Here is a 26,749-nt window from a genome sequence, read left to right as displayed (position 1 = left end):
TATTAGGATTGGGTGCTCTGAATGGCCTTCCTCTGGCTGAAGCCAAAGGGCCAGGAGAAGCCTGGGCACCACCTCCACCACCACCTGAGATGGGCTGAGCAGGTTGCTACGGGGCTCATTGGACTGCTCGCCCAGAATGCTTCTCACAGCTCTCTCCACGATGCTGTGGACTTTAGGATCGCTGAAATCAACAAAAAGGAGAAGACAACGCTAAACGATATGCAATGTGCTCACAGAGAACACTGTCTTAGTCTGTTTCTGCGTAGTTCCAGATGTGTAGATAAATGGATCAAGTCATATGCAGGGCAGTACATGGAACTCACATGTCAGCTGGCGAGGTGGGGTGCATGGAGCGGCGGAGCTTGCAGAAAGCCTTGTGCTCTATGTTCATCATTTTTAGGCAAGTGTTTACTTCCCAGGCCTGCAGTATGAAACAGGAAGTCCCATTAGTGTAATTTCACAACATATCTATTCTGCTGTGCTAACTCGTTGTTGAAAGGCTAGTAAAGAGCTCACTAACTTGTAGTATGTCTCTAACTCTCATTCTCTTACCAGCAGAGTGAGGTCGTTTCCTTCCTCCAGGGTTTCCTTCCACACCCTTCAAATAAAACACAGAGCAATTCAACTTTCCTGGCTTCTGATTTTTCTGTTGTTTATTTTACCCACACCTCCTGGAGTGCTGCTGGTTGCAGGGAATGGCAGTGAAGGTGAGTGCTGACGTGGTACTCACCTCTCCCTAAGAGATTTTTTGCCCTGAGACACCAGCCAGTTGCTCATGTGCTCCGTGGTGACATGGGGAGGGACCTGGCCTTGACTCTGGAGCAGCAGATAGTGGACCATGAGCTTCTTCTGCAAGATGAGGTAAGGTGTGAGACCGTGCCACGAAATACCATATCATGTGCTTTCAGAATGGGCCTCTCGCAACATTTCACAACTGCTCATGCCTCACAATTTGCAAGTGATATTAAGAACTCTTATGACCACCTTCTCTAAACTGTCTTGAAATACAACTCTCTTTCTGTTGTTTATGTTTTTTTGGGATGAATCTTACCTGTTTATTGTAATATGTTTCCTCCCAGCAGGCCTGCAGAGTCTGAAAATAAAGGCTGCTTCTACAGAATTCCTTTGAAGATAATGAAAATAATGATGCTTTGTTATGCACATTATGCACAGGCATTTACATTATGCTAAAATTAATTTCTCCAAAGATTACCTTTGTGGGACCATAAGTGAACTCCGGAATGCACCAAACCCTATTCATGGTAAGATGGGGAAGAAATGCAGCGCTATAGATATACGAGATGCTCTAGAGATAACAGGAATGACTTAAAGTCGCGAATGATCAATAGCTGGAGTCCTCCAATATGCTGCACTTAGAATTGAGTTGTAGGGATGTTTGGCGCAAAATAGAATGTTTACATTCTATTGCCATGGAGAAATGGAATGTGTAGAACCTGTATAATTGGGTATGCTTCTTTGTCTTTATTTCGTGAAAGATTAAACTCTTTATTATGTCATAATGTGTATATGAGGATGTAGGAGCCCGTCCAGATTCATGACCCGATTATCCAGGTGCATGTTGCTTAGACCAACTAATCCAACCTTGGTTTCCAAGTTAAATACATTGTTTATATATGCCTATACAATATCTTTATATTATCCACATTGTAACAAAGTGTTTGTACACTTTAGCTATGCAACTGAATTATTATTATTATTATCAAATTATTAACATCCCCTCTTGACCTGGCCTATTTGAATTGGTCCTTGTGTGCAATTTGGTGCATAATCTAGGGGAACAACATCACACTGCTCCACCTATACAAATCTATCGACCACATCCATTTAAAGCAATGATTGTCAATTGAAAATGTGGTTGTTGTGTTATCCTGTTGTGCGGCTTGAGTGTCAGTCCCCTTAAGCACATTATTACAATATTTCCAAGCTCTGAATTGACACAATGGACACTTTTGAAAAGATATTCGGTTAAAAATAAGAGTATGAATGACAATAAACGTATGACTTGGATTGTATGCATAATAGTGTAGTAAACAATATCGCTCAGCGTGGGAACTTTAGGTGTTTGGAAAGTATTTTTTTTTAGTCTCCATGACACGTATCACTTCGTTGTCTTGTTGGTAATAGTAAAAATGCATGACAGTCCGCATTGTAATGATCAGGTGTTTTTCCTTTTGTTTCTCACAATAAACAGACATTTGAGAACGGAATTGCTTACAGTTGTACCTATGATGCACAGACACACTAAAGCTGTACAGTGTAGTTTGAATAATCAGTTTAAATTATTTGCAGATGAATTCCCTATCATTTACAAATTGAAAGATGTAACATTTGAAATGAATGTGGCAGAACAGTTTAGCATAGAGTTCTTGTGGGAGTCTTCTCCTTCAGTCTTTTTGCCTCCTAGGCCTCGTTCCTCATTACATGGGATTTCCCCAGTGCCAACTTCACATGAGATGGCCGCTGTCTACTGTCATGTGGTGCTGAATGACAGATATCGCTATGCCAATATTGCTGCTGTCCATGGTCCTGAAATGTACAATCTTGCCTATTTGCATATGTACGACCGTCCAAACTTGACCCCACACACATTAATGCTAATCTCTCACACACTTTCGAACATTGCACAACCTGCAACAAGACCCTGAAAGATCATTTTATTCCACGTGTGTTTGTGTTTGAATAAAGACCCGAAGAATGAAATCAATGTGTGGATGTTGATTGGACAATGTATATGTGCTTTGCAGAAGCCATTTTATTTTATTCCCTGTAGCGTGTATTTTACTGGAGCATGATCAGATTGCTTTGTTTAAACCAGATTGAAGATTTGGTCTGAGAAACTATGCCGATTATAGCATGATAGCTTTTATTTGCAATGTATATATGACCCCCTTTCAAAGAGTCGCTCATTTATCACTTTCTTGCAGATATAAAGTGCCTTCAGAAAGTGTTCATACCCCTTAACATATTCCTCATTTTGTTTTCTTACAACCTGAATTCCAAATGGATTTAATTATAGTTTTTTTATCATCTCACCCAGGTACAGACAACACCCCATAATGACAAAGTGAAAACATGTTTTAATGGGTTTTTTCAAAGGTATTGAAAATGAAATACAGAAATATCTCATTTACATAAGTATTCACAATACATGTTAGAATCACCTTTGGCAGCGATTAAAGCTGTGAGTCTTTCTGGGTAAGTCTCCAAAAGCTTTGCACCCTTGAATTGTACCATATTTGCATTACCACAATATATACAGTACCAGTCAAAAGTCTGGACACACCTACTCATTTAAGGGTTTTTCTTTAATTTTACAATTTTTTACATTTTTGAATAATAGTGAAGACATCAAAACTATGAAATAGCACAATTGGAATCATGTAGTAAGCAAAAAGTGTTAGTGGCCCTGTAGTTCACCTCCTTCACCAAAGCTCTGTCAGGGACCTACATGAAGAGTGCCATCACTCAGAGAGACACTTTGACCTGTCCAGCTCTCTCATCGGACTCATAGACAGCAGCTTTGAGATGGGTTTCAACAATAACATTGAGTTGCTTGAGAATTCATGTAGTAAAAACCAGATACAGACTACAGTATGATCCATTTTTTTTGTGGTTCAATCAGAGTCTGCTCTCAATACTGTCCAGTTTTATAGTTGTTCCTATTAATTGATTGACTGGCGTTTGTCCATGACTCTACTGTCAAACCCCTAACATTGTTGTAACATTGTTGTATTTGATGCTATGTTGTTGCAGCCTAGTATCCAAACTGATATGCCATTTTTAGTTTAAAAAATAACAGTGTTTATAATTTGCTATTCCTGACTACTGCAGTGTTGTGGTTTCTTGCAGGTAACCTGCTGTTCCTGGCTGTGGTCAGCCATTTTGGGACGAAGCTGCACCGGCCCAGGTTCATTGCTATGGGCTGTTTCCTCATGGCTGTAGGATCCTTCCTCACAGGCCTGCCACACTTCTTCATGGGACGGTAAAAACAACTGAAATACTGGTTAAACTTGTACTTGTAGAGAGACTCCAATGCGGAGGATAGTTTCACTTTAGAAATAAAGAAATGTATCCAGTTGTTGATTAATCTCAGTTAACTTCGAACTAAAGTCTTGCGTAATTGGTCAGCTGCTTGATTATGTTTTGGGGCCATACATGTTATGTACTGCATTGTCAATCCAGAGCATCCCTAACATGCTCAATGGGTAACATGTTTGGTTAGTATGCAGGCCATGGAAGAACTGGGACATTTTCAGATTCCAGGAATTGTGCACAGATCCGATGACATGGGGCCGTGCATGATCATGCTGAAACATGAGGTGATGGCGGTGGATGAATGGCACAACAATGGGCCTCAGGGTCTCATCACGGTATCTCTGTGCATTCAAATTGCCGGAGATTAAATGCAATTGTATTTGTTGTCTGTAGCTTATGCCTGCCCATACCATAACCCCACCGCCTCCATGGGGTACTCGCTGTTTACAGCGATGACATCACCAAACCGGTCGCTGTCAGTACAGTTGAAACCGGGATTCATCCGTGAAGAGCAAACTTCTCCAGCGTGCCAGTGGCCATCGTTACGACGCCAAACTGCAGTCAGGTCAAGACCATGGTGAGGACGGCGAGTTTGCAGATGAGCTTCCCTGAGATGGTTTCTGACAGTTTGTGCAGAAATTCTTCAGTTGTGCAAATCCACAGTATCATCAGCTGTCTGGGTGGCTGGTGTCAGATGATCCCGCTGGTGAAGAAACTGGATGTGGAGGTCCTGGGCTGGGTTGGTTACACGTGGTCTGCAGTTGTGAGGCTTATTGGACGTACTGCCAAATTCTCTAAAACAACGTTGGAAGCGGTTTATGGTAGAGAAATTAACATTCTATTCTCTGGCAACAGCTTCGGGTAGACACTCCAGCAGCCGCATGGCAAATTGCCCGCTCCCTCAAAACTTGATATATATATATATAAACTCAGCAAAAAAATAAATGTCCTCTCATTGTCAACAGCGTTTATTTTCAGCAAACCTAACATGTGTAAATATTTGTATGAACATAACAAGATTCAACAACTGAGACATAAACTGAACCAGTTCCACAGAAATTTGACTAACAGAAATGGAATAATCAAAATCAATGGTCAAAAAAAAGTTACAGTATCTGGTGTGGCCATCAACTGCATTACGTACTGCAGTGCATCTCCTCTTCATGGACTGCACCAGATTTGCCAGTTCTTGCTGTGTGATATTACCCCACTCTTCCACCAAGGCACCTGCAAGTACCCAGCCATTTCTGGGGGGAATGGCCCTTGCTCTCACTCTCCGATCCAACAGGTCCCAGATGTCCTCAATGGGATTGAGATCCGGGCTCTTCGCTGACCATGGCAGAACACTGATATTCCTGTCTTGCAGGAAATCATGCACAGAACGAGCAGTATGGCAGGTGTCATTGTCATGCTGGAGGGTCATGTCAGGATGAGCCTGCAGGCAGGGTACCACATGAGGGAGGAGGATGTCTTCCCTGTAATACACAGCGTTGAGACTGCCTGCAATGACAACAAGCTTAGTCCGATGATGCTGTGACACACAGCATCATTGGACCCTCCACCTCCAAATCGATCTCGCTCCAGAGTACAGGCCTCGGTGTAATGCTCATTTCTTCAACGATAAATGTAAATCCGACCATCACCCCTGGTGAGACAACACCGCGACTCGTCAGTGAAGAGCACTTTTTGGCAGTCCTGTCTGGTCCAGCGACGGTGGGTTTGTGCCCATAGGTGACGCTGTTGCCGGTGATGTCTATTGAGGACCTGCCTTACAACCGGCCTACAAGCCCTCAGTTCAGCCTCTCAGCTTATTGCGGAAAGTCTGAGCACTGATGTAGGGATTGTGCGTGGAAAACATGGGAAACAGTGTTTAAACCCTTTACAATGAAGATCTGTGAAGTTACTTGGATTTTTACAAATTATCTTTGAAAGACAGGGTCCTAAAAAAGGGGCGTTTATTTTTTTGCTGAGTTTATATATATATATATACATATTTACAAATTCACCACATTTATGATTTTATATGGGAATCAAAAAGCTTTCATGAATGTTCACCATGTGCTGATGTGCTCAGCACTGTCAACAGACCCCATTATGACATCACAATGTAACGGAAGCCTTGCCATGATATCATTGCTGGTTCCATCTGACAAGCAACATTTCATTTCCACTCATTTCAATGATAGATCTCTCACAGAGATAGGTTAAGTTCTTATTTTGAGAGTGTTAATATTTATCATCAATCGAGGGAGAAAATGAAGTTTTGTAAGGCTCATCAGTTTTTCAAACGTTTTTCCAAAAATATCACTGTTTATTTTGTGGTTTCATAGACATACAGTATGCCTACATCCATAAAATCTTTAGCTTACATTTTTTTTATGACACACTGTAGAAACTATTTTGCCTACTTCACTTCTGCTATACATTTCATACTGTACCATTGTGATCCAGGGCTATCAGGAGAGCCACCCAATCCCAGAGGGCCATCGTGGCTTCATCAGTGATGCCAGACTTCTGCAGATGCAGAGAGCTGAGAGAGAAGCCATGGAAGCAAAGCAAAGAAAGATAAGTGCTATCCATGAGAATTATGTCCGGACTGCTCTCATCGGGGTTGGCAGCACCTTCGCGCACCACTTCGTCCCCTCTATTCAGTGCATTCCGCGGCCGAAAGCTCCACCAAGGCCTTTGCCACGAAGGCTTGAACACATAGCTCTGGCCCCACTGAAGAACGTGGTGGGGGTGGACGGAGCCCAAGTTCGACCCGGATCTAAACTCTCTGGAGTCCATCCAGGTAAATAAATCATTCAGCAGCATTAGCGTGGGGCCTGTTCCCGTCCCTCCAACTGGAGCTCCCTCCAAGAGGGGCAAGAAGAAGAAGAGCAGGCGGGAGTCGAAGCCCTGAAAGCCCAGTCGGACCAGGGCTGTGCTGACAACAACGGACCCATTGACCTGATGGAGGAGGTGAGGGACATCGAGGCTCACCTGAAGGAGGAGGCCTGGAAGGTAGGATGGACTTCGAATTTATTGTAAATGTGAAAGTTTGCAGTTCAGAATTATACTTGGACCGATAAATTGCCAAAACAGATAGTTGTTCCATGTCTTAAAATCAAATCAAAATGTATTTGTCACATGTGCCGAACACAACAAGTGTGGCCCTTACCGTGAAACCAACAGTGCAGTTCAAGAAGAGTTAAGAAAATATTTCCCAAATAAACTTAAGTAAAAATTAATAATAATTAAAGTAACACAATGACATAACAATAACGAGGCTAAATACAGGGGGTATCGGTACCAAGTCAGTGTGCGGGGGTACAGGTTAGAAAGGATACTCTCTTTGACAGCATGATGGAATAGATCCTAGAATACAGGATCTCTCTGTATTAGTTTATGTATATACTAGTTCTATATGTATTTCTATGATGGGAGCATTCTTTTCTGGTCTACACCAAAGGTGGTACATGAGGTGAAGGCCGTGGGCAGGAGAAGTTTGGGCTCGGCCATGTCCACAGGGGAAATAGCCACCAGCTCTCTGGGAAGACTGAGCTCAGTGGATATGAACACCCCTGCTGAGCTCCGTGACTACTTGTATGTTGGGACCCCGGGCAAAGTTGCGTGACAGCCCACCCAGGCCTGCCCCCCCCTCCTATCAAGCCCAGGAGCAAACTGCCTCGGCCTATAAGGTTCCTTAGCTTGCCAAAGGCTGCCACCGGCTCAGGTCAGTCCCTCTCATGTACTCACACTAATGTAAATTAGACAGGGAGATGAAGCTAGGTAGATTGATAGAAAAACAGTAGGAAGGGAAGAGACACAAATGGCTTTAGCCCAGGGCCACACTTGATTTGCCTGTTTCACAGTGAGATAACCTTTACTCAAGGCTAATTGGACCCTTCTTCTGAGCAGGGAGAGCACCAAAAATATATGTGCTAAATTTAAAATTATATCATAATGAACTAGTGTTAAAAGCTACAAACAGATATGGAAATGAGTAAATACATAAATAAATACATACAGTTCATAGAGAGATAGATGTCTGCTGTCAACCCATAGACAAGATGGCAGCCAGTGAGCCAAAGGGTCAAATTAAGAACCAGGCCAGATTGCAGCCCCTGTCCAACCCAGAGCAGGCCCTGACTAAGACCTTCAAGCTGCTCCACTCTGCCTCTGATGACTGGTGAGCATTCACTGTAGACAAGACCAATGGAGCTAGGCTAAAGGAAGCACAGTGTAGTGTCCTTGGAAATGTAGATTTGAGCTACAGAGCGTAGAAACTTCTGAATTTAAGAGACCAGAGTCCTAATTGATGAACATCATTATAATGTTTTTGGAAAATGTTGTGTAAAATGCTTACGTTTCTTTCACTGAATTGCAGGGAGAAGAAGATCGAGGGCTTGACCTCTCTCCGTGTGATGGCTCAGAACCACATGGACATACTAATGCCTAAACTCCATGATATCTGCCTTGCCATTAAAAATGAGGTAGCTGTATTCATTCACTGCCCTATTCATTCATCTGCACAAATCTGCTACATTTGGAGAACAAGTCAAATTATTGTGTCATGTTTCTGATGTTCGTGGGTTGTTCTGCTCAACATTAATAGCTGGGCCTGTGTGTGTTATTATGATTCAGGTGAAGAACCTGCGCTCTGCAGTGTCCTGTGCTGCCATGGCCACACTGGGGGACATGTACGTCCACCTCCAGAGGGCCATGGACAGTGAGGTGGAGGGGACGGCACGCGTGCTGCTGCACAAAGCCAGCGAGGCCAACGCCTTCATCCGGCAGGGCGCCAACTTTGCCCTGGGTCACATGGTGCAGAGCTGCACCCCTACCCGTGTCATGAATGCCCTGCTGGTCAGTGGGCTGAGGTAAAGAGGGAGAGGGGTCAATTAACACTCACTAAGGGGTAGATCCGGACTTCCACAAATTGTCCCATTATCCAAACCTATATAAAATATATTTTTGATTTGTTTAACACTTTTTTTTCTTACTACAGGATTCCAATTGTGCCATTTCATAGTTTTGATGTGTTCACTATTATTCTAAACTGTAAAAAATTGTAAAAATAAAGAAAAACCCTTAAATGAGTAGGTGTGTCCAGACTTTTGACTGGTACTGTATATATTGTGGTAATGCAAATATGGTACAATCCAGAGGTGCAAAGCTTTTGGTGTTACGGTTTTCTAAGTGTGGTGAAGGAGAGTCGGACCAAACTGCAGCGTGTCGATTGTGATCCATGTTTATTTAAACAAACGTAAACACGACTAAACACGAACACTACAAAAACAATAAACGAAACCCGAAAACAGCCTATACTTGTGTCTACTAACATCAAACAAGGACATCAAGACACTCAGGACCAATAGGACAATCACCCACGACAAACTCAAAGAATATGGCTGCCTAAATATGGTTCCCATTCAGAGACAACGATAAGCACCTGCCTCTAATTGAGAACCACTCCAGACAGCCATAGACCTTGCTAGATAACCCCACTAGCTACAATCCCAAAAACATACACACCAAAACCCCAAGACAAAACACACCACAATACAAAAACTCCATGCCACACCCTGGCCTGACCCAATAATGAAGAAAAACACAGAATACTTAGACCAGGGCGTGACACATGGAGACTTACCCAGAAAGACTCACAGCTTTAATCGCTGCCAAAGGTGATTCTAACATGTATTGTGAATACTTATGTAAATGAGATATTTCTGTATTTCATTTTCAATACATTTGAGAAATGTTTTCACTTTGTCATTATGGGGTATTGTCTGCAGTTGGTTGAGATAAAACATTTAAAAAACTATAATTTAATCCATTTGGAACTCAGGCTGTAAGAAAACAAAATGAGGAATAAGTTAAGGGGTATGAACACCTTCTGAAGGCACTGTATATCTGCAAGAAAGTGATAAATGAGCGACTCTTTGAAAGGGGGTCATATATACATTGCCTTATAAAAAGTTTAAAAAGCTATCATGCTATAATCGGCATTGTTTCTCAAACCAAATCTTCATTCTGGTTTAAACAAAGCAATCTGATCATGCTCCAGTAATTACACGCTACAGGGAATTTAAAAAAAATGGCTTCTGCAAAGCACATCCACACGTCCAATCAACATCCACACATTGATTTCATTCTTCGGGTCTTTATTCAAACACAAACATACTTGGAATAAAATGCTGTTTCAGTATCTTGTTGCAGGTTGTGCAATGTTCAAAAGTGTGTGAGAGATTAGCATTAATGTGTGTGGGGTCAAGTTTGGACGGTCGTACATATGCAAATAGGCAATATTGTAAATTTCAGGACCATGGACAGCAGCAATATTGGCATAGCGATATCTGTCATTCAGCACCACATGACAGTAGACAGCGGCCATCTCATGTGAAGTTGGCACTGGGGAAATCCCATGTAATGAGAAGCGAGGCCAAGGAGGCAAAAAGACTGAAGGAGAAGACTCCCACTAAACTGCTAAACTGTTCTGCCACATTCATTTCAAATGTTACATCTTTAGATTTGTAAATGATAGGGAATGCATCTGCAAATAATTGAAACTAATTATTCAAACTACACTGTACAGCTTTTGTGTGTCTGTGCATCATAGGTACAACTGTAAGCAATTCCGTTCTCAAATGTCTGTTTAATGTGAGAAACAAAATGAAAAACACCTGTTAGACCATTACAATGCGGACTGTCGTGCATTTTTACTATTACCAACAAGACAACGAAGTGATACGTGTCATGGAGACTTATAACGGATACTTTCCAAACCTCAAAAGTTCATTCGCTGAGTGATATTGTTTACTACACTATTATGCATACAATCCAAGTCATACGTTTATTGTCATTCATACTCTTATTTTTAACTGAATATCATTGCAAAAGTGTTCATTGTGTCAATTCAGAGCTCGGAAATATTGGAATAATGTGATTAAGGGGACTGACACTCAAGGCACACAACAGGATAACACAACAGGATAACACAACAACCACATTTTCAATTGACAATCATTGCTTTAAATGGATGTGGTCGATTGTTTATATATGCCTACACAAATCTATGTATTTAACTTGTAAACCAAGGTTGGATTAGTTGGTCTGTTCTAATTGCAGCATATTGGACGACTCCACCATCATTGATCATTCGCGACTTTAAGTCATTCCTGTTATCTCTAGAGCATCCCGTATATCTATAGCGCCGCATTACTTCCCCATCTTACCATGGATAGGGTTTGGTGCATTCCGGAGTTAATTTATGGTCCCACAAAGGTAATCTTAGGATAAATTAATTTTAGCATACTGTAAATGCCTGTGCATAATGTGCATAACATAGCATAATTATTTTCATTATCTTCCAAGGAATTCTGTAGAAGCAGCCTTTATTTTCAGACTCTGCAGGCCTGCTGGGAGGAGACATATTACAATAAACAGGTAAGAGTCATCCCACAAAAACATAAACAACAGAAAGAGAGTTGTATTTCAAGACAATTTAGAGAAGGTGGTCATAAGAGTTCTTAATATCACTTGCAAATTGTGAGGCATGAGTAGTTGTGAAATGTTGCGAGAGGCCCTTCTGAAAGAACATGATATGAATGAACATACAATATACTTTTAAAAAAGTATTGTAAGGCTTGAGACAATTAAGACATGGATTATGTATGTGTGCCATTCAGAGGGTGAATGGGCAAGACAAAATATTTACATGCCTTTCAACGGGGCATGGTAGTAGGTGCCTGTTTATGTCAAGAACTGCAACGCTGCTGGTTTTTTTACGCTCAACAGTTTCCCGTGTGTATCAAGAATGGTCCACCACTCAAAAGACATACAGCCAACTTGACACAACTGTGGGAAGCATTGGAGTCAACATGGGCCAGCATTGTACACTTCAGTACATTAATAGTATTGGTACTGTGTTCTTGCCGTAACCTGTAAAGCTGGCGCAGCCTGCGAGGCAGTGGGAGGTGTAGGTGATGCCGTTGTCTGAACACACAGGGTCCCACTCCCCAGCCAAGCAGTAGCAGTCTCTGTTACACAACAGGCTGCCATCGTACACCAGGGGACCTGGGGGACAGAGAAAATGGCTGGTAATAATGATGTTTAAATAATTGTTGCTGAACTATCATTGACACAGGCACAGTGACAAAACAGCCAGGAATCCGGGCTCAGTAACAACCATACTGTATATTCCCACAAGAGGGAGCCCCGGCACAAGCCCATGTGTATTTTGGTCTAGCTCTCCCTCATATTCCACTGATCAAAACTTTTGTTTTTATCAACCCACCAACCAACCAATCAGATGTCATATTTACCCGTTGTAGGACACGGTCAGACCAGCCACCTGAACGTTGTCACACTTAGTGCCAGACTGCAGAGGGAGGAGGAGGTAGGCCATGAAGGAGGTGACGAAAGACAGCTGGGCTCCAGACACAACGCCAAGCTTATACCTCTTCATCAGTAGACCTCCCAGGAATATCCCCACTGCACCCACAGGCAGGTTCAACTCACCTGGAAAAGTTATACTCCCACGTCTTTAGTGCTACCAGTGTGCTGGAGTTTCATTTCCACTCATGTTCAACAAACCTACAGGGGATGGGAGAGAACAAAAAAAGTGTATTTAATGCCATTCAACATCAGTGCTGACAGGAGGGAACATTTCAGTTGGAGCATGTCCAGGTTTCTATGGCTTCGTTGAGACAGGCAGCCCAATTCAGTCATTGTTTTGAGTAATTGTTGTAATGATGACAAGCATTTTTAAGGGATTCTAAAGGGAATCAGAATTCCAAACTAATTTCTATGGCAACACAGTTGTCAATTTTGTAAACAATCATTTTCGAACGTGTGTTGCCAAGAGACATCTAACCGACGTTCTAGGGAACGTTTTCTGTGCGAAAACAACAACTTTGCTGCTGACAACAAACTTGTTTGATTTTTGAGACCTGAGAACAATCGACTGGAAAATGCCTGGGTGCTTTTCAAGACTGGCGGAGAGAGTGCGTGGACGTCGGCGCCCTACTGCGTCGACAGGTTGTTCAAATTCATTTGTGGCTTGTTTTTCTTGTCTTTTTCTGTTTTGCAGGGTTCGTGATCGTCGACAGGTGGACAGCGACAGCGACTTCGAAGAGGGTATGTGGAGTTTACAACTCTTCTTTGACTACATTTAACAATGCCATTATAATTTGCGAAATGTTGTGTATTTCTATCATTGAGACTTGGCAAAAATGCTAGTGCTCGAGATGTTGTAGCTTGCTAGCTAACATTAACTTTAGTAACTGTTGCTAAGCAATCGACTTAGTATTTAGTATTAGCAATTTTGCAACGTTTTATGTCCTAACAATAGTTTATTTTATATTCCAATGTTCCTCATTTTAGAAACAACTGTCCTGGATGAGGTCCAGTTGGATGTGCCATTGGATGATGTGCTAGATGTTCCACAGCTGCCAGTCCTCCTTGATGTCCAGAATGCTGCTATCATCCTTGAGGATGTGCCAGATGTGCAGACTATCCTTGAGGTACAATTTTCTGAAAGTTTGGGGTTTTATGTTTGAAAAATATCCCAGATATTCAAGTTGTATCTCTTTGACAACAAATCTCTTGTCTGCTTTCTGCTTTAGGAGGCCACTGGCAATTGGCAGTTGATTCTGATTAGGTTCAGCCCCCTGTACTGTGGGCCTGTTGTGATCAGGGTAAGAGACCCCCCCCCCCCCCACACACACACACACACAGTCACATCACGGTTACAATGTTTACTGTTTCCAACATGAATGTATTGTAATGTGCAGAACAATGCCGGTCCGGTGGTTAAAGCTTGGAGAACTTTCCAGTTCATCAGCCCCATCATCACCTACATGTGTGGGGGATCCCAGGTATGTGTCTTTGTAACAACCTAATCATAATCTATATTGTCAGTCATTTGATCTTGGTGGAAATGTGTCACAGCAATTGCTGAAGTGGTTTTATTGATGTTGTCTTGTTGTTTATCTCAACAGCAGGTGGTGGTGAGGATGAACCACGTGAGTAGGGTGAGAGGCCAGGAGACTCAACTGGTGTGGGCCATCTCCAAGGAGACAGCCAGGCTTAGTCCAGAGGGCATCCCCTACTGTGCCACCAAAGTGCAGTCCATCACTTGGATCCAGGTAAGACGTAAATACTACTGAAACAGTAGTAGATTAGGCTTTTCTTCACTTATTCCATTTGGCCTTAACATGTATTCTCTCTGTGTCAGCGTGTGGCTGGCAGGGTGACCCACTATGCGTCTCACCTCCGCCACGAGACGTCTGTGGACGTGACGCTTGGCTGCAACCAGGTAAATAAACGATTTCCTATGTACAGTGCCTTGCGAAAGTATTCGGCCCCATTGAACTTTGCGACCTTTTGCCACATTTCAAGCTTCAAACATAAAGATATAAAACTGTATTTTTTTGTGAAGAATCAACAACAAGTGGGACACAATCATGAAGTGGAACGACATTTATTGGATATTTCAAACTTTTTTAACAAATCAAAAACTGAAAAATTGGGCGTGCAAAATTATTCAGCCCCTTTACTTTCAGTGCAGCAAACTCTCTCCAGAAGTTCAGTGAGGATCTCTGAATGATCCAATGTTGACCTAAATGACTAATGATGATAAATACAATCCACCTGTGTGTAATCAAGTCTCCGTATAAATGCACCTGCACTGTGATAGTCTCAGAGGTCCGTTAAAAGCGCAGAGAGCATCATGAAGAACAAGGAACACACTAGGCAGGTCCGAGTACTGTTGTGAAGAAGTTTAAAGCCGGATTTGGATAAAAAAGATTTCCCAAGCTTTAAACATCCCAAGGAGCACTGTGCAAGCGATAATATTGAAATGGAAGGAGTATCAGACCACTGCAAATCTACCAAGACCTGGCCGTCCCTCTAAACTTTCAGCTCATACAAGGAGAAGACTGATCAGAGATGCAGCCAAGAGGCCCATGATCACTCTGGATGAACTGCAGAGATCTACAGCTGAGGTGGGAGACTCTGTCCATAGGACAACAATCAGTCGTATATTGCACAAATCTGGCCTTTATGGAAGAGTGGCAAGAAGAAAGCCATTTCTTAAAGATATCCATGAAAAGTGTTGTTTAGAGTTTGCCACAAGCCACCTGGGAGACACACCAAACATGTGGAAGAAGGTGCTCTGGTCAGATGAAACCAAAATTGAACTTTTTGGCAACAATGCAAAACGTTATGTTTGGCGTAAAAGCAACACAGCTCATCACCCTGAACACACCATCCCCACTGTCAAACATGGTGGTGGCAGCATCATGGTTTGGGCCTGCTTTTCTTCAGCAGGGACAGGGAAGATGGTTAAAATTGATGGGAAGATGGATGGAGCCAAATACAGGACCATTCTGGAAGAAAACCTGATGGAGTCTGCAAAAGACCTGAGACTGGGACGGAGATTTGTCTTCCAACAAGACAATGATCCAAAACATAAAGCAAAATCTACAATGGAATGGTTCAAAAATAAACATATCCAGGTGTTAGAATGGCCAAGTCAAAGTCCAGACCTGAATCCAATCGAGAATCTGTGGAAAGAACTGAAAACTGCTGTTCACAAATGCTCTCCATCCAACCTCACTGAGCTCAAGCTGTTTTGCAAGGAGGAATGGGAAAAAATGTCAGTCTCTCGATGTGCAAAACTGATAGAGACATACCCCAAGCGACTTACAGCTGTGATTCGCAGCAAAAGGTGGCGCTACAAAGTATTAACTTAAGGGGGCTGAATAATTTTGCACGCCCAATTTTTCAGTTTTTGATTTGTTAAAAAAGTTTGAAATATCCAATAAATGTCGTTCCACTTCATGATTGTGTCCCACTTGTTGTTGATTCTTCACAAAAACATAGTTTTATGTCTTTATGTTTGAAGCCTGAAATGTGGCAAAAGGTCGCAAAGTTCAAGGGGGCCGAATACTTTCGCAAGGCACTGTATATAGACTAGACATTACTGGGCATTTTTGCATTAGATTTGGTGTGTTATCTAATAACGTGTGTGTGTGGTAAACAGGTGTGTTGTGTGTGTTTTGAGCAGCAGACTGATGTCTCAGTGGTGTACGCCACTCTCCAAATGGGGCTGGACGGGCTTCTCTCCTCTTCAGCGTGGTCGGAGGCTGCCTCCTTCTCTACTCCCACCACTCAGCAGTTCACTGACCCAGAGCCTGAGGGCCACAACTGCTATGAGGTCAGACCTTACACACACATACTATTGACTAGGAGCATTAAGATCCTTCCATTGACCGATTGTTTGTTATGTCATTGGTCACTGATTTTGAATGCTTGTTTTGTTGTAATAGGGCTGGGAGGAGGACCTGCTGCCTGAGGAGAGGGAGGTTCCTCTGCTAAAGTGAGTTCCTCTAAATGTCTGTGTAGTCTGGGCTTGTCAGATGCTGAAGGATAGTGGTCATAATGCTGTTATCCCCCATTGACTCTAATGGTTGACATGCTCCATTCCCTCCCTTTCACAGCCTCTACCTTACCACCAAGAGAGTGGAGGACATCGCCCTGAGGCTCGTCTCCTTGCGCCAGGCCTTCACTGTGAGTGGACCCACTGTTCTTTTAGTCTCTGTGACTTCTTGTTCTGTCTCCAAGAGGAAGAGGTCTCACCCTAACTCTTCCCTCTTCCCTAGACCCTGCTTGGTTCCACCCTGAGCAGGAACCATCTGTTTGTGGCGGGAAAGGTCCTCCTGGGCGGCCTTGTTCAGGCCAACCACATGGTAACTCACTAACTCATTCTCTTTCAAGGGAAAGAGAGCATCCCTGAGGGGAATGTGTTCTGTTCACTAAGATGCTCTTTTCTTTGTCATAGGACGAGGCCAAATTCATCCGTACCTATAACAACTTTGTGGACTACCTGAGTGACCCCTCCAAGCGGAATGACATTGAGAGGGAGCTGGCTGAGGCAAAGGTGAGTTCATTAACTCTTTCAAGTCTCACTGAGTTCTTCCACATGCATGTCTTTTATACATCACAGTAGCTGATCTATATGAAATCATTCCTATTTTCTCCAAATGTGTTTTCTTGTCCTAGATCCATCATGTGAACATGATAGATGTCCTCTTTGAGCTGGTGCTGTTTGGGTTGATGACAGCTCAGAAGTCCCTGATGGTGGTAAGTAGCATCTCACTGGTACATGTTTTGATCTCTCTCTATTAGCAGTTTCACTTAAATTCCTCTTCTCTCCTCTTTTCTCCTCCTTTGTTTCCTTTAGCACCCTGGTGGGTTCGTGGAGCGTCTGTACGCTCTCCTGTACTCCTTCCTGCCCACTGCTGCCAACATGGAGTCAGAGGCTGATAGATACCTGCTGCTGCTCAATGTAAGAGTCAAGAGGTTACTTCCTGTTTACTTCCATATTCTTAGTGTACTTCCTGTTTACTTCCATATTCATGGTTAACCAGGTTCCAATGCCATTTTAGGGGGAGTATTTCTAATGGTCTCTCTCCTCTTGATAAGCTAGTAACTCAGAGCCATTTTCTATGTGTTGTGTGGTGTTCTCTTCAGGGCGGACTGATGGCTCTGCTAGATGACATGTTTGGCCAGCAGCTGGCCTGGTACTTTAACCCAGAGTCTCTGGTCACTGAGCTCTCCAGCCTCCTGGAGTACCACTTGGAGAACCTCATGGCCAGCATGTAGTCCTACTGCAGGGACCATACTCCTTTCTCCTTCTCTCTCTCTTTTGAAGGAATTGAGGACTTGAAGTGCTTTGTACTCCTTTCTCCATTTTTGTTTCTGTCTTTTCATCTATTTGATTTATGACCATTTCCTCTTCCTGGAGGTATAATGCATATATTAGAATATTACATGAACAATGATGCTTTATTATCTGCATATGGAAATAAAAAACAACGTCTGAATGACACACACACAATCCATGTCTCAATTCTCTCAAGGTTTTAAAATATTTCTTTAACTCCCCTTCATCTACACTGATTGAAGTAGATTCAACAAGTGACATCAATAAGGGGTCATAGCTTTAACTTGGTCAGTCTATGTCATGGAAAGAGCAGGTGTCCTCACTGTTTTGTATTATCAGTGTGTGTAGTAACCTGGTACAGTATAAAGTATACCACTAGAGGGGATTGCTTCAGTCTTGAATGTTACTTCTCACTATCCCTACATTAAAAGTCTGCCATTGTAGACTCCGGTAACTTCGGTATCTTAGTTTTTTATATTTGCCATTAATGTCTGAACCATTTCCCGTCTTTCCCACTGAAACCGTAATGTTAGCGTTCATGTGAGAGAGGGTGTAGTAGTGCATACTGACCACTAGTTGGATCATAGTGTGGGTGGTGGAGTTTATGCAGGAACACAGAGGGTAGAGGCATTCTCCATCACAGTAGAAGGCAGAGTAACCCGTAGGAGCCAATACCCAGTCCTAATGGAGAGAAATACCATAGAAATCGAATGACAAGATTAGATGAATGACTAGAACAGGCTCTTTCTATGAGAAATACATGATAAAGAATGCAAAGAACATACTCTACAATGCACATTCTACACAAATGCCTTGCTTCCCTAGAATACTAACTGTCTGTTACAGAAAATAAGGTGGTACAATGTTAGCTCATGATTATCTATTCAGTACAATGAGCAGTTAAGAGAGATGGAATCTCACCTTCTAGCCTTGTTCACTGAATCTCACAGATAATTCATGTCTCCTACAAGCCTGACGCCCACTGATGATATGGCTGTGATCTGAAAGGGACCAAAAAATATGTTATGAACCAGGAAAGACTAATGTACACTTTGGATGAATTGGATTTGAAATTAAATGTAAATGCAACTTAAGCAATTTTGTAATTGGGATGAACTATCCCTTTAAACTGTATAAAACAAGTTTAACTACAAGACGAAAAACCAGTGTTGTCCCCTGACCTTGTATGTATACTGGGCAAGGGCAGGTCGTATTTGGGCTTCTTCTTATTGGGGGTTGGGTTTCAGGGCGCGTGGGGGGCGACAGGGGGCCTGGCTGGCCCTGAAGAAGTTGTTTAGATGAGTTGTTGAAGTCTTATATCTATATTTTGGAATGTTGGATGTTGATTTCGGGAGGCTTTCATCATGGAAAAGGGACCAGACCACTTTTTTTGTTAATTAACCTAAACGAATCACCACCCTCGACAGAATAACAACAGTTGACTGCTATTTAAGTAGTGATTTGACTGTCAAATCCATGTATTGGTGTGTGGCCATTGACTTTTATGGAGAGACCGCCCCAAATTTTCTGTGCCATTTCCTGGGCATTTCATTAACTCCGTTCTAAGTTCTGCGCATCCCAGCGCTTGGAAAAATCAATGGTACAAAACACAATATATTGATCTTGAAAGAGTTGCGTAACGGGCTGCAGGGAGGTCAGGCGCAGGATAGCAGAACTGGGTATTAACCGGAGCAGTTTAATGAGGAAAAAACCAAAGGCACCCAGAACAACAGAATATGGGTTGAAATAACCCGTCGCAAACCAGTCTGAAGTGCACATACACTTTACAACAAACAATTCCACACACAGACATGGGGGAACAGAGGGTTATATACACGTCAAGTAATGAGGGAATGTAAACCAGGTGTGTGGAAAAACAAGACAAAACACATGGAAAATGAAAGGTGGATCGGCAATGGCTAGAAGACCGGGACGTCGACCGCCGAACGCAGCCCGAACAAGGAGAGGAACTGACAGATCTGTTTAAAACAATCAATCTTGTCATCGTGATCTGAGGTTAACATTTTGTGTAATTCCACTAAGTTTTATAGGGTGAAAATGCAAGCTTGTGTAAGGTAGTAACACAAACTGTCCGCATTAGGGAAATTTGCGCAATATACAATTTACTATGGCAAAGAAATTCAACATGTCAATTTAAGAATATTGTATTCTTTGCCTACTCAAAGTATTACCAAAAGTACATATATTTAAAGGGACATAACACTGAGAACCCTGGACATGGGTGGGGGAATATTTGTGTGATGACCTAAAATAGGGGCAGAAGCTCACCAGCACCAGCAGTCTCTCCAACCACCCCTGAACGTCAGAGTCATTTAACCATTTAGAGAGTTGAAAAAATCCCTGGCACTCTAGACTAGAGCCTCCATAGTCTATGCAGCAACCTGAACATTTCACATGCCTACCTTTAGGTTTCTCTCAGTACAGTCCATTGTACTGGCCTGTGTGATGTGTAGTAGTTTGATGCATCTTATTACTTTGTTTGTTTGTCACCCGAAAATTCAGTCTCAGCCAATGATTGTTAATATCCTCACTTCCTTACCTGACCCTTACAGACGCAGATGCCTGACCTGAAGACATTCAAACAGCACTTTGAGAGCAAGCATCCAAAGTCCCCAATGCCACCAGAGCTGGTTGATGTTGAGACTTAAAACGATGACACACACAATGGACCTACAGCTGGGGTAAGATGCAGTATACAGTGGGAAGAAATAGTAAGTGAACCCTTTGGAAATACCTGGATTTCTTTTATTTTTGTATTCTTTTATTTTATACTTAGTTTTTAAATTACTTAGTTTTTATTGTAGGAACACAAAGTACAAATAAAGCCAAATAAAAGAACAACAACAACAATAGATCTGGCAGTTACAGTGCACTTCATACCTTCATCATCATACCATCATATTAGTTACATTGACATCTTTGAATTAGACCTTTTCCAAGTACGAAACCCATTTTTCCCAGTATTCTTGACCTCTCTCCTGTTGAGTTCTTAAGGCAAAGGTCATACGTGTGGTGTATTTCTTCTACAATGTCTATCCATTGTGTCACTGTGGGAGGGTCTTTTTGTAGCCATTTCCTAGTGATAGCCTTTTTACTGGCTGCCAGTTGGACCTTCAAGAGGTACTTTTCTCTATTGTGTAAGTTATCAGGTATTTCACCCATGTACAAAGAAATGAATGTTTGTTCTATGTCAAATCCCATTATTTTTCCAATGTTAGATCTTATTTCTCCCCAGTAAGTTTCGATTGCGGGGCAAGTCCAAAAGATATGAGAGTGGTCCGCCCTCAATAGACCGCATTCTCTCCAACAAGGGTGTTGTGAGCCAGTCTGTTTTCATTTCAGTTTAGGTGTTATGAAGAAACGTATAACATTCTTCCAACAGAATTCTCTCCATGACCTTGAGTTGGTGGAGCTTTGTTGAGTCTCTAATATATTCAACCATGTTTCATCAGTTATTTCAATGTTAAGTTCCTCCTCCCATTTCTTTTTAAAATAGTTTGTAGAATGTTTCTTTGAGGATTGAATACCCAAGTAGAGATTTGAAATAGTTTTTTCGTTACTCCCCAAGTTGTATGCGTTAGTGAATACTTGGATTAATTTTGGATGTGTTCGAGGGTCAGTCACTTTTATCTCCCTTACAAAATAGTGTCGTACTTGTAGGTATCTGTAAAAATCTTGTTTATCCAAGCCATGTTTTTTACTTAGGTCCTGGAAGTTATCTAGGTTCCCATTCCTTACAATTGTACTGAATGACATGATGCCTTTCTGCGTCCATTGTTTAAACCTGCTGTCCTGAGTTGCAGGGATGAAGCTGGGGTCGTATGCGGGCCAACTCAGCAGTTTGATCTCTCTGTCTAAATGATTTTGCTTAACTACCCTAAACCATGTCTTCAGAGAGAAATTAATCCACTGATTTTGTCTATTGTATATTTATTTGACCATCTCCTTATTTCCCAGTACTGACTGTATGGGTATCTCTGTCAGCGTAGTCTCGATGTCTTTCCATTTGGATTCGTATTCTGAATTGCACCATCACACCAGGGGTCTCAATTGGGCTGACACATAATAATCTTTTAGGTTTGGTAAGGCCATACCCCCACAGTTTTTTGGTAACTGTAATGTTGTATATCTAGTTCTTGGTCTCTTACTGTTCCGTTGATCCCATTCCCTAAACTGTTTAGGTGGGATTTCTATGGGCAGTGATTGGAACAAATACAGTAACCTCGGCAGGATGTTCATTTTGATTGTTTCAATTCTACTACTAAGATCTAAGGGAAGTGAATTCCACCTGTCTAGGTCATCATATATTTTCTTGTTAATGTGATCGTAATTCATACAATAAAGTTTGGGTATATCTTTTGGTAAATTTACTCCCAGATATATAATGGATGAAGAGGTCCAGGTGAAGTTATACCTACTCTTCAGATCTTCCTGTGGGGTATAATTATATACTAGGGCTTGGGTCTTGTGTACGTTAAGCACATACCCTGAATATGTTCCAAATGTTGTAAAACATCCATCAATCTAGATACACTTGTGCCTGGGTCTTTAAGGAATAACAGAACGTCATCAGCATACATGCATATCTTATGTTCACTGCCTCTTATTGTTATTCCCTCTAAAGTTGGGTCCTGTCTTATTGCCTGTGCTAATGGTTCTAGGTACAAGGAGAAGAGCGTGGGTGATAGATTACAGCCTTGTCTTGCCCCTCGCTCTAATTTTATCGTTTGTGTCAAATGTCCATGTATCTTTATTCTAGCGGTCGGACATGAATACAGTGTTTTGATGCACTGTATCACTTCTTTGTTGAAACCAAATCTTTCCATAACTTGGAATAGGTAATCCCATCCCACTGAATCAAATGCTTTTTCTGCATCTAGGCTGATTAATATTGCACTTGTCTTATTCTGAGTAATGTGGTCCATGACATGTAGTGTTCTCCTTATATTGTCCTGTGTCTGCCTATTTTGTATGAAACCAGTTTGATCTCCGTCAATCAATTCTGGGATTATGTTCTCCATTCTTTTGTCTATTATTGATGCATATAGTTTATAATCTGTGTTAAGAATTGCGATAGGTCGATATGAACTGCATTCTTTCTTTTCTTTACCCTCTTTTGGGATTACCGATATGATGGCCTCTCTCCATGAGGGTGGGAGACCCCCCTCCCTCAGAGTCCAGTTAAAACAGACCTTAAGTAGAGGTGCTAATTGTTCTCTGAAGGTCTTGAACCATTCTGAAGGGAAGCCATCAGTGCCTGGAGACTTGTTGGCTTTTTGCTGAGATATTGCTTTATTAATTTCTTCGGTGGATATTTCTGAAGATAGTCTATCATTTTGCTCTGTCCCAATTTAGGGGAGATCGTGTGAGTTCAAAAAGTGCTCTATTGTCTGTGCATCTGCCTTCTCTGGTTGCTTGGACAGATTTTTGAAATATGATTCAAATGCATTCTGTATTTCATCTAATTTGCATGTGATCTTTTTTGTTTTGGGGTCTTTTATTTTGAAAATGGTATTCTGTGCTTGTTGTTTCCTGAGTCTCCATGCTAGTAATTTGGTTGCCTTTGAGCCTGCTTCATAAACTTTTGTTATTAACCAAATACTTATTTTCCACCATAATTTGCAAATAAATTCATTAAATTAAATTCATTTTGTCTGTCATAGTTGAAGTGTACCTAAGATGAAATTTACAGGCCTCTCATCTTTTTAAGTAGGAGAACTTGCACAATTGGTGGCTGACTAAATACTTTTTTGCCCCACTGTATATGGTATCCCATCTAAAGATAAGGTTACTTATCTTGAAATTGTTACATGCAAGGATGAAAAACAAAGGAGTGAATTGAACTTTAACTCCATTGAGAAAACAAAGAACAAATTGAACCTCTTGTTGATGAGAGATATTTCGTTATACGGCTGGGTATTATTATCCAAAGCTGAAGGGTTATCCAGGGCGGTTTATGTCTCGTTATCACTTGACTTAACCCCTAAAATTGTAAAGGACTTAGATAAGATTATTTATAGTTTTATTTGATGTGATATCCACAAAAATGATGTGGATATATTGAAGCAACATCTCAAGACATCAGTCAGGAAGTTAAGGCTTGGTCGCAAGTGGGTATTCCAAATGGACAATAACCCCAAGTATACTTCCAAAGTTGTGGCAAAATGACTTAAGGACAACAAAGTCAAGGTATTGGAGTGGCCATCACAAAGCCCTGATCTCAATCCTATCGAACATTTGTGGGCAGAACTGAAAAGGCGTGTGCGAGCAAGGAGGCCTACAAACCTGACTCAGTTACACCAGCTCTGTCAGGAGGAATGGGCCAAAATTCAGTCAAGGTATTGTGGGAAGATTGTGGAAGTCCACCCGAAACATTTGACCCAAGTTAAACAATTTAAAGGCAATGCTACCAAATACTAATTTAGTGTATGTAAACGTCTGACCCACTGGGAATGTGATGAAAGAAATAAAAGCTGAAATAAATCATTCTCTCTACTATTATTGTGACATTTCACATTCTTAAAATAAAGTGATGATTCTAACTGACCTAAGACAGGGATTTTTTTACGAGGATTAAATGTCAGGAATTGTGAAAAACAGAGTTTAAATGTATTTGGTTAAGGTGTGTGTAAACATCAGACTTCAACTGTACATAGAAGTGCACACTATTCTTATTGTTTTTTTATGTTTCTTAAAAGTAAAAGTAATATAGTCAACTATACAACTTCTACTACTACTACTACTACTACTACACTTTATATCATCCAATAATATATCATGAAAAACACTCAACATGAAGAATTTATGCAATTATGTTAATTTCAAATATTTATTTTGAAATATAGATTAGGTGCTCTTCTTTTATAGCAGGAAGTAAAAGGACTGGACAAGGCTTTGCCTATAGCTGAAAACATCCTGGAAATGAGCGAACGCTTCCTTGGTTTCTTCTTGGTGGAGCATACACTCTCTGTTCGGCAGGTTTCTTGATCATTGACAATTGCTGGGGGAAAAAATGTAAACATAACATTTCTTTAACTGACCCTAGTTAGTGTGAATAATTAGTATTGCATTATTATTATTTAAATTGTAATATTCTACATAATTTCCAAATGTCGGGCGGCAGGTAGCCTAGCAGTCTCAATCCGCCTATTTAACACAGAAGTGTTACATAGGCCCCCCCCAGGGCTTAGACTGTTTAGTGCCAAAAAGTAGTAAACTTTGTTATATCTCTCAGATTTAGGACAGACACTTCAGTTCCATGTAGTGAATCTGTTATTCAATGCGTTTGTATGGGCTATTAGCAGTAAGGACGATACAAACCCCTCGGCCCAGACAGGGCGTAGACTCTTGTGGGTTAAAAAGCATGATCATTACAAAGGTGCAACTCGTGCTGGAGGCAATAAAAGGCCACGCTAAATGTGCAGTTTTGTCACACCACACTACGCCACAGATGTCTCAGAGACAGAGACTGAGAAGAATAGGAGCAAGGAAAAACGCTGGTTGACTTGTTTTGAGGGAGCGTGCAATTGGCATGCTGACTGCAGGAATGTCCACCAGAGCTGTGGCCAGAGAATTGGATGTTTATTTCTTTACCATAAGCCGCCTTCAATGTCGTTTTAGAAAATTTGGCAGTATGTCCAACAGGCCTCACAACCACAGACCACGTATATGGCGTCGTGTTTGCTGTAGGGTTATGGTGTGGGCAGGCATAATCTACGGACAACGAATACAATTGCATTTTATCAATGGCAATTTGAATGCACAGAATACCGTCTCGAGATCCTTAGGCCCATTGTCGTGCCATTCATCCGCCGCCATCACCTAATGTTTCAGCATGGTAATGCATGGCCCCATATCGAAAGGCCTGCATACTCACCAGACATGTCACCCATTTAGCATGTTTGTGATGCTCTGGATTGACGTGTACAACAGCGTGTTCCAGTTCCCACTAATATTCTACAACTTCGCACAGCTATTGAAGAGGAGTGGGACAGCATTCCATAGGCCACAATCAACAGCCTGATCAACTCTATGCGAAGGAGAAGTGTCACGCTTTGCATGAGGAAAATGGTGGTCACACCAGATACTGACTGGTTTTCTGATCCACGCCCATACCTTTTTTTTAAGGTATCTGTGACGAACAGATGCATATCTGTATTCCCAGTCATGTGAAATCCATAGATAAGGGCCTAATGAACGTATTTCAATTGACTGATTTCCATATATGAACTGTAACTCAATAAAATCTTTGAAATTGTTGCATGTTGCGTTTATATTTTGTTCAGTACACATTTGAGTGTATGACTTACCTGTTTCACTGACGGCAGGGGTCTGGTTCTGGGAAGGTGTTGGAGTGCAGTGGTTCTTCTTGTTGACCTTCTTTGTACACTGGGTAACAAACAGTCATTATACAGTAGGAGAAATTGCACACAAAGTGTATCAGTGTTTACCATCATACTGTACGTAATGAATAAAAAATAATCTTAAAAATGTGTATTTTGATGACATATGTACCTTTGGGTTGAGTCCACAGAGAGCGCTGAATCTTCCTCTCTTCTTTCCTTTCTACAAGTTGTTGGAAGCCCAGAATTACCTACCTCGTCACGGCCAAATACATTGTGTGATGACAACTGTGTCATGGAGGGAGGTGAAGAGCTAGCCTCATTGCATTTAGCTAGTAGTTCCCTAGTTAATGATTTGACCAGGGCATCATCAATGCATAATCCGTTGACTTCATTGCAACTGGGCATCTTCTCTGACCCAATTCTTGAAGAAGCCCCTTGGACAGCCTTGAAAATCTTTTCGATTTTCAGATTCTGGGGGTAGGCTTGAGTTGGTTCAAGGCCTGAGGTGCCACAGAACTCAGACAGAATCCTCTTTGTGAGAACTCTTTGATGTTCACCAATGTCAGAGGATTCCAGTAATGTGAAAGGGGTGATCATGACAGCAATTAACAAT

The 26,749-nt window shown here is 41.7% G+C and overlaps 1 protein-coding gene and 4 long non-coding RNA genes across 5 annotated transcripts; 3 read left to right on the top strand and 2 right to left on the bottom strand.

Moving 5' to 3' along the window:
- Positions 1 to 561: 561 nt before the first annotated feature.
- On the bottom strand, positions 562 to 1,133 carry LOC116356215 (uncharacterized). Its single transcript, XR_004204701.1, has 3 exons — positions 1,052 to 1,133; positions 731 to 849; positions 562 to 598 (listed from the first exon to the last, which is right to left on the bottom strand). It is a non-coding gene; the product is annotated as an uncharacterized LOC116356215 (long non-coding RNA).
- A 2,263-nt stretch (positions 1,134 to 3,396) lies between these two features.
- Positions 3,397 to 6,830, top strand: LOC116356223 (uncharacterized). The gene is made up of 3 exons (XR_004204707.1): positions 3,397 to 3,612; positions 3,871 to 4,003; positions 6,508 to 6,830. It is a non-coding gene; the product is annotated as an uncharacterized LOC116356223 (long non-coding RNA).
- A 126-nt stretch (positions 6,831 to 6,956) lies between these two features.
- On the top strand, positions 6,957 to 8,487 carry LOC116356138 (uncharacterized). The gene is made up of 4 exons (XR_004204600.1): positions 6,957 to 7,059; positions 7,508 to 7,771; positions 8,104 to 8,227; positions 8,426 to 8,487. It is a non-coding gene; the product is annotated as an uncharacterized LOC116356138 (long non-coding RNA).
- A 4,438-nt stretch (positions 8,488 to 12,925) lies between these two features.
- LOC109904062 (uncharacterized) lies at positions 12,926 to 17,777 on the top strand. The gene is made up of 13 exons (XM_031800714.1): positions 12,926 to 13,179; positions 13,426 to 13,565; positions 13,668 to 13,739; positions 13,836 to 13,919; positions 14,043 to 14,189; positions 14,279 to 14,359; positions 16,112 to 16,261; positions 16,374 to 16,423; positions 16,545 to 16,614; positions 16,707 to 16,793; positions 16,886 to 16,984; positions 17,107 to 17,187; positions 17,288 to 17,777. The coding sequence occupies exons 1-13, from the start codon at positions 13,014 to 13,016 to the stop codon at positions 17,468 to 17,470; spliced, it is 1,410 nt and encodes a 469-aa protein (XP_031656574.1). The 5' UTR covers positions 12,926 to 13,013; the 3' UTR covers positions 17,471 to 17,777.
- A 6,895-nt stretch (positions 17,778 to 24,672) lies between these two features.
- LOC116356142 (uncharacterized) lies at positions 24,673 to 26,356 on the bottom strand. Its single transcript, XR_004204608.1, has 3 exons — positions 26,306 to 26,356; positions 26,101 to 26,179; positions 24,673 to 24,791 (listed from the first exon to the last, which is right to left on the bottom strand). It is a non-coding gene; the product is annotated as an uncharacterized LOC116356142 (long non-coding RNA).
- Positions 26,357 to 26,749: the final 393 nt, after the last annotated feature.

This window comes from Oncorhynchus kisutch, linkage group LG21 (assembly GCF_002021735.2).
Source record: "Oncorhynchus kisutch isolate 150728-3 linkage group LG21, Okis_V2, whole genome shotgun sequence".
NCBI lineage: Eukaryota > Metazoa > Chordata > Actinopteri > Salmoniformes > Salmonidae > Oncorhynchus > Oncorhynchus kisutch.
The sequence above is the reverse complement of the archived record's forward strand: the minus strand, read 5'-3'. Positions and strand labels throughout refer to the sequence as shown.

Bases quoted from the DNA above. Each gene is read 5' to 3' on its own strand.
- LOC109904062 (XM_031800714.1), top strand. From the start codon at position 13,014: ATGCCTGGGTGCTTTTCAAGACTGGCGGAGAGAGTGCGTGGACGTCGG. The intron at 13,920-14,042 runs GTATGTGTCTTT...TTATCTCAACAG, and splicing joins ACATGTGTGGGGGATCCCAG to CAGGTGGTGGTGAGGATGAA. The intron at 16,424-16,544 runs GTGAGTTCCTCT...TCCCTTTCACAG, and splicing joins AGGGAGGTTCCTCTGCTAAA to CCTCTACCTTACCACCAAGA.